Below are 9,806 nucleotides of genomic sequence, written 5' to 3'. Positions count from 1 at the left end.
TCCTCCCTCAGCCTCCCGAGTGCTGAGATGACAGGTGTGCGCCACCATGCCTGGTTAGCTTTGCAAATGTTGAACCAAAAGAAAATGACCAGACAGCCTAAGGAAAAGTAGCAAACGATCCTCAGTCAGGAAGTTTCTACCTTGCAATATTTCTTGACCCTCAGTTTGTGTCTTTGAAGAGTCACACATTTAATCCCCCCCCCCCCGCGGGTGTGTGTGGCTGCCACATCGCTGACCCAGTGGCTTCTCGGGTCTCCCTGCAGATCGACGTCATCAACAGGATCTTTGTGCAGAACCTGGAGAATCCCCCGCTGTGTAAGAACCACCCGCCCGTGGCGGGCGCCATCTACTGGGAGCGCTCCCTGTTCTACCGCATCAAGCACACCATCCTGCGCTTCCAGGAGGTCCAGGAGATCCTGGACAGCGAGCGGGGCCAGGAGGTGAGCCGCGTGCCGGCCGAGTCCTGCAGCTGGCTGCACCCACCGCCGGAGGCTCCTGGTGGAAGAAGCAGGAGGGCTCAAGTCCCGCCTGCACTTTAGGGGGTCTTTCCAGGGGTCCTCAATCTGGTCAATTTTTTCTTTTTTGAGACAGGGTCTCACTGTGTAGCCCAGCTTAACCTCGATCTCAGGTGATCCTCCTGCCTCAGCCTCCTGAGTGCTTGGACTGCAGCCGAGTGCCACCACATCCAGCCAGACTTCTCATTTAAACACCGAGGATGTGTCCTAGGCTCACGGGGATTACAGTTACGGCCATGGCCACTGTCCTAAGAAAGCAGACTTGGTGGTCAGTGGGTGGACACACCTGGTTCCAATGACACTTCATCGGCGGGTGCAGCCCAGCCGGCCCTCTTCACCCGCAGCTGGGCACTGCTGTTCCTTTGGGCAGCCTTTGAACCATGTGCAAGTGTCAGCTCTGTCCCTAACGCCTTCTAAGCACAGCCCTCGCGGTGGCTTCTGCGAACCTCTGCTCAGTGCAGGCTGGGATTAGCCTGCGGCATCTCCCTTGGTGCCTCTGCTGCCCGTGAAAACCCGCCTCCCTGCCCTTCCAAACCGTGTTATAACTCCTGATCACTGGCATCCATGCTGAGAGTGGGAGGAGTGGTGAGAAAGGTCAATTGGTAGCTGTGAGCTGGGTGTGGTGGCGTGTGCCTGTCATCCCAGCACTCTGGAGGCTGAGGCAGGAGGATCGCTTGGAGTTCCAGGCCGGCCTGGGCCACACAGTGAGCTCAAGACCCTGTTACAAACACACAGACAGCAGTTGCTCAAATTCTTTGATAGGTAAAACAAAAATACTTGGAGGTGGGTAGGACAATGAGGGATTACGAAGATCGGAAGTACGAACAGTGGCGCGAGGCCACGGAGCAGATCCTGCCCACGCTCATGAAGAAGAGCCTGCTCACCAAGGTACAGCTTCCCGCCCCTGCCGGATGTGGCCCTGCAGAGCCAGTGGCTGCTGAGTCATTTTCTCCAGGCATGATCTGACCGCCCTTGGGAGTTGGTAGGAAGGAGAACGCAGAAGAAATGGGCTGGCCCCAGCAGGGGAAGGAAGCAGCGGGATGCAGAGCCTCAGTTTCCCCTTTCACAGAGCGAGCCGGCCCAGTCATAGGCAGCGCGGGAGGTGCTTGAAGCACCTCCACAGAGCCGGCAGCTGGCAGGAAGCGGTCGCCCCCTTGGGGCCTAGCTAGGCCTCGTAACCCGGCTGGCCTGGGGCGGCAGCCAGAGTGAAGGCGGGAGGGAGGGCCAGGGGACCAGGAGGGGACTCAGGTCCTGTGTAAGGAGGGGGACAGCAGCCTTCAGCGCCTGCCTCTTCTGGCTGGATGTAGCCAGTTCTCTCGTGCTTTCGAAGGAAGCCAGAGTTTTTGGGTTTTTGCATGAAATCACCCAATTTCTGAATATTAGCGAGCGACCCCAATTCCTCATACACCCTGGCTCCCGGATGACGCCCGCCCTGGGCCCGGTGGTGTGTCTGCGCACGCCTGGCTGACCAGGGGCTGACGCTTCTCCTGCAGACATCCGTCTCTGGGGAGGAAGCGGCCGCCCCGGACAGAGCAGCCGTGTTCACCATCAACTTCTCCCCGGTGCTCAGAGAGATCATCAACGAAGCCAAGTACCTGGAGCAGCTGGGCTTCTCGGTCCCCGAGCTGGCCAGGAATGTGGCTCTGCAGGAGGACAAGTTTCTTAGGTAAAACGTTCTCCTCTTAAATCAGTCGTGAACCCTTTGATCTCAGGTTTGGTCTCTTTTGTACTCTGTAAAAGTAGTGGAGAAGCCCGGGAGATAGCTCAGCGGTCCAAGCGCCTGCCTGGCAAGTGCGAGGACCCGGGTCTGATCTCTGGTACTGCACGCTGTGCTGGCCCCAGAGCTGGGGAGGCTGAGGGGAGGATCTCTAGCAGTCCGAGCTGCACAGTGAGACGCTGTACCAAATAAACAGAAGATAAAAAGAATTAAAAGTAGGAAGACCCCGTCCCCTCAAGGTGCTGGTGTTTGGTGGATTTTATAACTGCTACTATTGGTTTTGTCTTTTCTTTTCTTTTTTAAGGCAGGGTCTCACTATTGTAGCCCAGGCTGACCTCAGACTCGTGGTGATCCTCCTGCCTCAGCCTCCTGAGTGCTGGGATCACAGGCATGCCTGGTACCACACCCGGTTTGACTGCTACTATTGGCCACATTAGAAACAATACTAAGAAGTAGCCTGGCATAGTGGCCCACACCTGGCATCCCAGCTCTCTGCGAGGCTGAGGCAGGTTTGAGCCCAGTCTGGATAATTTCGCAACTTAGTGAGATTCTGTTTCTAGCTAAAAAATAAAAAGGAGCTGGGAATATAGCTCAGTGCGAAGGAGCTTGAAGGCCCTAGGTCCAATCCCTTAGTATAAGGAAAAAAAAATCAAACAAAACAAAGAAGTATGGCTTAAAGTATGGATTTCTTCATCTAAAAAGAATCATAACAAATCTATTACACGTTAATGCAAATCATTTCTTTTTTTTGTTTTGGTTTTGCAAGATAGGGTCTTGATACACAGTTCAGACTGGTTTTTAACTCACTGTGTAGCCCAGGCTGACCTTGAACTCTCAGTGATCCTCCTGCCTCAGCCTCCTGAGTGCTGGGATTAAGGGCATATCCCGCTGTTTTATTAATTAAAAAAAATTTATTACTACCTGTTTAAATTACATCGGTCGTGAGGCATATGAATGGTTTCCAGTACTTTCCAAAGAAGTAAGCAGAGTAGCACTGTCTTAAGCGTCTACTTCTTTTGCGCTGTTCGATGTGGACCGCAGGGCTTTGCGCTGAGCGGGCGGCCCGCAGCTTGGTGGCAACCCGTGCGGCCCGTTTCCTCCGGGCTCACCCGGGGGCGCCCTCTGGTGGCCGCGCAGGTACACCGAGGGCATCCAGCGCACGCTCGACCACTACCACGCGCTGATGGGGACCCTGAGCGAGGCGGAGGCGGCGCTGCTGGACGACCAGGAGCAGGAGCTGGTGCGCGTCTTCCGCTCGGGGTACAAGCGGCTCAACTGGAACTCTCTGGGTAAGGCGCGTGCGTGCGTGCGTGCGTGGCCTCAGGCTGCAGGGCTCGGGGTGTGTGGCTCAGTTGGGCGTTTTCATGTTTCCAATAATTTATGAAACTGAATACTTTCAGTTTTCAGAGCTCAGGAGTGACTCGCCGGTCTTTCTGGGGGAGCCAAAATAAGATGGGGTGCCATTCTGACCCTCTGCTGACCTCTCACCTCCCAAAAGAAAGCGCCCTTTACCTTTTTTAATTAAAGTTTTAATTTGGGGAGAATTATAGATTCTCTTGCCCTTGGAAGATTTCCTTCTTTGGAAACGTCTTGCAAAAACAAAATACAGCAGCCATGATGTGGATATTGGTCGTCAAAAAACTGGAGTTTTGGGGTTGGCTTTCTGCACTCAGTCCGATTTTCGGGAGGCCCGGGTATGGCGGCTGGGTACCTTTTTCTTGGCCTAGTCGTATCCCATGCTGGCCTCCAGCGACATCGCCGCTTGGAGGTCCCTTGGGTTGTCTCCACTGTGGACTTTGGTGAGTAAAGCTGCTGGCAACGCTGACGCACCGGGTTTTCTCTGGACGTAAGCCTTGCACATTCCTTCTGTTCAGTTGCTGGGTTAGATGGTAGCTGCTGTTGGCTTTAAGAAACCATGCCTCACTGTTTTCCGGGGCGGCATGTTGCGTTTCCCCCAGCAGCGTGTGAGTGACCCCCTTTCTCCACATCCTGGCTCGTGTTTGGCGTGCGTCATCACTGTTTTATGTTTTAGTATTAAATGCTGGTTTGCATTTCTGGAACGGTGACTGTCGCTGGGCGTCTTCTCACATCCTTAGTTACATCTGCTTTTTTTGGTGAGAGCTCTTGTTAGGGCTCTTGCCGATTTTCACATGAATTTGTTTACCTTACCATGGAAGGTTTACTTCTCTTTTTTTTTTTTTGCAGGACTGGGGGATAGAGCCTCCGGCTTTGCACGCTCAGGGCAGGTGCTGCGCCCCCAGCTCCTGTGTGGAGCTTTGAGCATCTCTGTGTACCCAGGGCACTTGTCCTTTGCTGGATGTGGTGACACACCTGCCTCCCCCGTGTCACTGGCCTTTATGTCCTCCTCATCTGCTATTTTGGGCACAAAAGTTTCGCATTTTGATGAGGTCCAGCACATCAGTACGGATCAGTGGATCGTGTTGTTGGAGTCTGAGGGTCACTGGCTGGACCAGAGTGCAAGGACTATCTGTCGTTTTCCCCTAAAATGTTTATAGCTTTATATTTTATTGCTTGTTTTGTCTTATACCAGGAATTGAACTCAGGACCTCATTCTTGCCAGGCAGGCCCTGTGCCACTGAGCTGTTAGCTGTATATTTTATAGTTCTGGCTGTGGCCATTTGAGGGGTGTGTGGTGTGTGTATAAGCGAGTGGAAAGGGCCAGACTGCTGCTCCGTGTGTCCCTGGGCTTTCCTGTTCACACCCTTGGTGCGCCCCAGGCAGGCGCTCAGGGAGCCAGGGCCGGAGGAAGATGCACAGCCTGAGCTGCCCTGTGTCCAGGGCTCGTCTAACGGGAAGACCCATAGGTGTGGACAGAAGAGGTCAGGACCGGGCAGGTCCCGATCTCCTAGCCATGAATGTAGCATAAGCATCCCGGCCCTCTGGGGGCTGAGGCAGGAGGATCCCAGGCTCAAGCCCAGCCTGGGCACACGACAGCCCATCTCACAATAACATGGACGAACGAACGAACGAACGAACGAACGAATGAACGAACGAGTGGAGTTTGTGTGAAGACCTGGGTTCTGTTCCCATATTGCCACCCATACTGGGCCCCCACCAAGGTACTGACATCATTCCTGCCATCCGCGGCCGATAGCAGGCCCAGCCCTTCCTGGCGCAGCCCCTCGGGGCGTCAGCGTGGAGGTCCCCAGCGGTGGCAGGAGGGAGGGGAGACACCGTCGAAAGCCCAGTGCCTCTCTGTCCTCCAAGGCATCGCTGACTACATCACACGGTGCCGCCAGGCCATCGGGAAGTTCGAGTCCCTAGTCCACCAGATTCAGAAGAACGCGGATGACATCTCCTCGAGGCTCACGTTAATCGAGTGCATCAATCTCTTCAAGTGCCCAGCTACAAAAGGCGAGGACGAGCTCCCAGGTGGGACCTGACTGCCTGTTCTCTGCCCATGATTTTGTACAGAGTGTCTCAGGCATGATTTTACAGTCGGCCAGGAATCTGAGCAAAACATGATGCAGCGGTGCCGCTCTCTTGTTGCAGCTGTCTGGGAGGCTGAGGCAGGAGGATCATGAGTTTGAGCTCAGCCTGAACATTGGCCTCAATTTTTTTTTTTTTTTTTAAATTCAGAGATGTAATTCAGTGTGAAGGCCCTAGACTGCGGAACCGGAGATTGAACTCAGGCCCTTGTGCTTGCTAGCCAAGCGCTTATTCTATTGAGCTATCTCCCTGGCCTGAGGCCCTAGACTTAGTCCTGAGTACTAGAGGAAAAAGCAAACAAACAAAACCAAACCCAAAACAAATCCAAAAAATTTAATTTCCCAAAGATGCCAAAGCTGCCTGCTGGTGCGACACCCTTCGGCACAGCTGGTGGCGGGCACTCCAGTGTCACCATCCGTGTTTAGCTTGAGGGGGTCTTGCATGACTTTGGGTGTTGCCCCATTTTGTGTGAGGGCTCCAGGCTGGCACGATCCCTGGCAAGCGCTGGCACCCTGTCCTCTTCCGCTGGCTCCCGACTGAGGTTGACAGGTGACTCCCCTGCAGGCGTGAAGGAATTCTTCGAGCACGTGGAGCGCGAGCGGGCGCGGGACGTGGAGCGCATGGTGCGGTGGTACCTGGCCATCGGACCGCTGCTCACCAAGGTGGAGGGGCTGGTGGCCCACACCAACACGGGCCGCGCCCCTAAACTGGCCTCCTACTACGAGTACTGGGAGGGCCGGGTCTACGACGTCCTCACCAAGCTGGTGCTGAAGTAAGTCGCCCTGAGTGCCCATCTGGGGGGCTCAGGAAGTCGCTGCCAGACGACCTCACTGCAGGGCCCGAGACCCCATTCCGTGGGCGCACAGCACCCCAGCAGGTCCCACCCGCTGGCTGGGGCCGGGCTCCGCGCGCGTCTGGTGCCAACTGCGGCCAAGGGCAGCGCCCAGCCTCAGTGCAGCGGTGCCCACACCCCGCGCCAGGGCAGAACCGGCCGCTCCGTGTCCTGAAATTCGCCACCGTGACTCCTGTGTGTTGTTGAGGTGGCCTTTGTTCGATACTTGGTGACTTCTTTCTGTAGGAGCCCCAGAGAAACGTCTCTAGTTTTCTGTTTGACCTTTGCTGCTGGGAAAGGATTTTTCTCTTTGATTCTGAGTGACGTGGACCCCACGGACTGTCGACCTTTAGCTTTTTTCCCTGTTCTCCTTGGCTGGTAGAAAGCTTAGAAAAGAATCTAGTTGGGGTGCCGGTACTTCCGGTTTGCGTCTTATCCCTGGCTCCGTGTGCTGCTAAAGCCACCCCGTGGGGGAGGCTCAGCCCGCACCCCCTCTGCCACCCCACAGATGAGCACACAGATGAGCTGTGGGGACCGAGCGGCTTGCTGGTGGTCACACGGAGGGGTTGGCCCTGGGCAGCGTGACCCCAGTGTTACGCTGTAACATTCTCCGGCTGATGCTGTCTCCTTTGTCTTTTTTCTTACTTTTCTTGTCTTTTTTGAGACAAGATCTCGCTGTGCACTTCAGGCTGGCCTTGAGCTCCCTTTGTAGCCCAGGCTGGTATTGAACCCGCAACAATCCTCCTGCCTCAGCCTCCCAAGTGCTGGGATGACAGGCATGTGCCATCACGCCCGGCTGTTGTCTTCTTGTTTTGCCCCATTTTGACGCTAGGGTCTCTCCCCAGGGAAGGCATCCCTGAGCGCTGCTGATAGACCTTGGGATAACATGTCATTTATATTTTACAGTTCCTCCTAATGTAGATACCTGCCAGGGGCCCCTTGCATGGCTCGGCCTGCCATAGTGCTTCCCTTGCTGACAGGCTGCGCTTCCCCCTCATCCGTGCAGCCGAGCCTGTATTTATCTGTCGTTTACCCACCTAGTCACCCCTTCATTTATCCACCACCCGTCCACTCACCCATCCACCATCCAGTCACCCTTCATCCATGCCTTCATCTGTCCACCCATGCATCTGTCTCCATCCATCCTTCTACCCATGCATCTGACCATGTCTGCCCACCCATCCATCTGTCCGTCATCCATCCGTCTGTCTGTCATCCATCCATCTATCTGCTCATTCATGCATCCATCCATGCACCCATCCACCTGTCCATCCATGTACTCAGTCATCTGTCCACCTATCCATCCACCCATCTGTCCATGCATCCACTCATTTGTCTATCCACCCATCCGTCCATCCACCCCATCCTTTTGTTCATATATCCACTCATGCCTTCATTTGTTCATTCATTCATTCATTCATTCATTCACTCACAGTTTCTTAGAGCCTGCCATTTACCAGGCACTGGACTTGGCCCTGGTCACTGGTGAGGCCCTGTCCTCCTGGAGTTTCTTTATCCTGGGGAGACTGCAGGGCACAAGGAGATGGATCCACATGAGATGCTCTCTGTGAAAGGTTGTCCTAGGAGAGAATGGGGTTGGGAGGTCAGGAGATGCCAAGACCCCCAAAAAAGTAGTAAGCTGGGGGAGAGGATTCCTCAGGTGGAGGACAGCCAGTGAGGGCACCCAGAGGGGACTTCGGCCAGAGGGAGGGGCTCTGTCTGGAAAGTCCAGCAGGAGGCAGTGTTCTGGAGCTGTGGGACTTTGGCTCAGACACTGGAAGAGGAGAAGCGGGTGTGTGGCCCATGCAGTGCCCATCCTGGTGTCACCCCACTTTCATCCCAGGGGACAGCGCAGGAGGTGGGCAGGGTGGGGGCATGAGTGAGCCCTTTTGGAAGATAGTTATTACCTGCCACTGTTTGGCAGTCCACTTCCAGATGATCTGTGCAAATTTAAGCTAAGAAGTAATACAGGAAGCCGCCCCCAGGGTGGCTGTGGTGGGGCACTCCCCACCATCTGGCAGCCCCGGCCACTTCCATCTCCTGTGGGCCGCGCTGAGTGTTCCTTTCATGGCTCCTAGGAACCTGCAGTCCTTCAACGCGCTAGTCCTCGGCAGCAAGCCCCTGTTCCAGGTGGAGACCATCCTCACCGCGCCCGAGATCATCCTGCACCCCAACGCCATGGAGATTGACAAGATGTGTGTGCACTGCGTCCGCAGCTGCGTAGAAGTCACCAAGGTGAGGGCGGGCGGGACGTCGGGCGCGTGCGTGCGTGCGTGCGTGCGTGCGTGTGTGGCCCACGTGCCGGAGCAGCTCCAGCCCGGCGCGCTCCCTCATCTTCCCCTACACTTTCCTGTCTGCTTTACCCTCCCTGTCACAACATGACACGGCCACCCCATCTGCATCCCCTGCCCACTCCTCACTGCCACAGTGCCTGCTTTCCCGCTCAGCACCTTCTTGGTGGCTTCCTCCCCAGGGCCTTGGGCTTGGCAGGCTCTGGATCACCATCCCATCTGTCCTCTTCCCCCCGCTCAGCACTGCCCGCCCGTCATGTGTCACCTGTCCCATGGTCACCTCCTGAGCGCACAGGCCTGGAATGTCGCCACTGCCTGAGAGCCTCAAGGCTGTGATAGTCTGGCTCTCAGAAGATGTGTGTTGAGGGACTGCTGGCAATGGCCCGGAGTCCATACCTTCCAACAGGGGGGTTAGAGACAACACCAACATCTCTTTTGTCACTTGGTTTGTTTAGCAAGTAAGCAAGCTTCAGGAATCTTATATAGAATTTTATGTCATGCGCTGGGGAATTAACAAAGAAATCATACACATGAAATATGATGACACAGTGATTCTAAATGAAAAGATGTTTATTACAGGGGGCCGGGGAGATCGCTCGGTAGAGTAAGTGCTTGCCTGGCAAACACAAGGGCCTGAGTTCAATCCTCAGTTCTGCCAAAAAAAAAAAAAAAAAAAAAAGATGTTTATTACAGTAAAACAAGCATTGCCACCAGCCTTCTTCAGTGTCCTCCCCCTTGAACTGCACACACCTCCCATGCGCCTGCCCCTGCTGGAACATCTCAGGCGTCCCCTTTCATCAGCGTCTGTGGCTGCTCTGTTGTGGTTGCCTTGAATGTCCCAGAGCCATTTAAAACGTTTATATTTTTGGTCCTTTTGACTTTGGGCAAGAGCTGGAAGTTACACAGAGCCAGAGCCCGTGCACAGGCGGCTGAGGACCTGGCGTCGTGTTTGTATGAGCTGCCTGTGCGTCGAGGGGTCTGTAGCAGTAGCATTCACTATA

The 9,806-nt window shown here is 55.0% G+C and overlaps 1 protein-coding gene across 1 annotated transcript in view; it reads left to right on the top strand.

Moving 5' to 3' along the window:
• The window catches only part of Dnah10 (dynein axonemal heavy chain 10), a 101,345-nt gene that overhangs the window by 21,231 nt on the left and 70,308 nt on the right, over positions 1-9,806 (top strand). The window contains exons 12-18 of the mRNA XM_023720665.1: positions 264-440; positions 1,278-1,403; positions 2,009-2,181; positions 3,370-3,521; positions 5,461-5,625; positions 6,247-6,454; positions 8,593-8,749. Of these exons, the coding sequence (XP_023576433.1) occupies positions 264-440; positions 1,278-1,403; positions 2,009-2,181; positions 3,370-3,521; positions 5,461-5,625; positions 6,247-6,454; positions 8,593-8,749 (1,158 nt within the window). The remainder of the gene's footprint in view (positions 1-263; positions 441-1,277; positions 1,404-2,008; positions 2,182-3,369; positions 3,522-5,460; positions 5,626-6,246; positions 6,455-8,592; positions 8,750-9,806) is intronic.

The sequence above is a fragment of the Octodon degus genome, unplaced genomic scaffold, assembly GCF_000260255.1.
Source record: "Octodon degus isolate 3935 unplaced genomic scaffold, OctDeg1.0 scaffold00076, whole genome shotgun sequence".
NCBI lineage: Eukaryota > Metazoa > Chordata > Mammalia > Rodentia > Octodontidae > Octodon > Octodon degus.
Note: the sequence above shows the minus strand (reverse complement) of the source record. Positions and strands in the feature narration are given on the sequence as shown.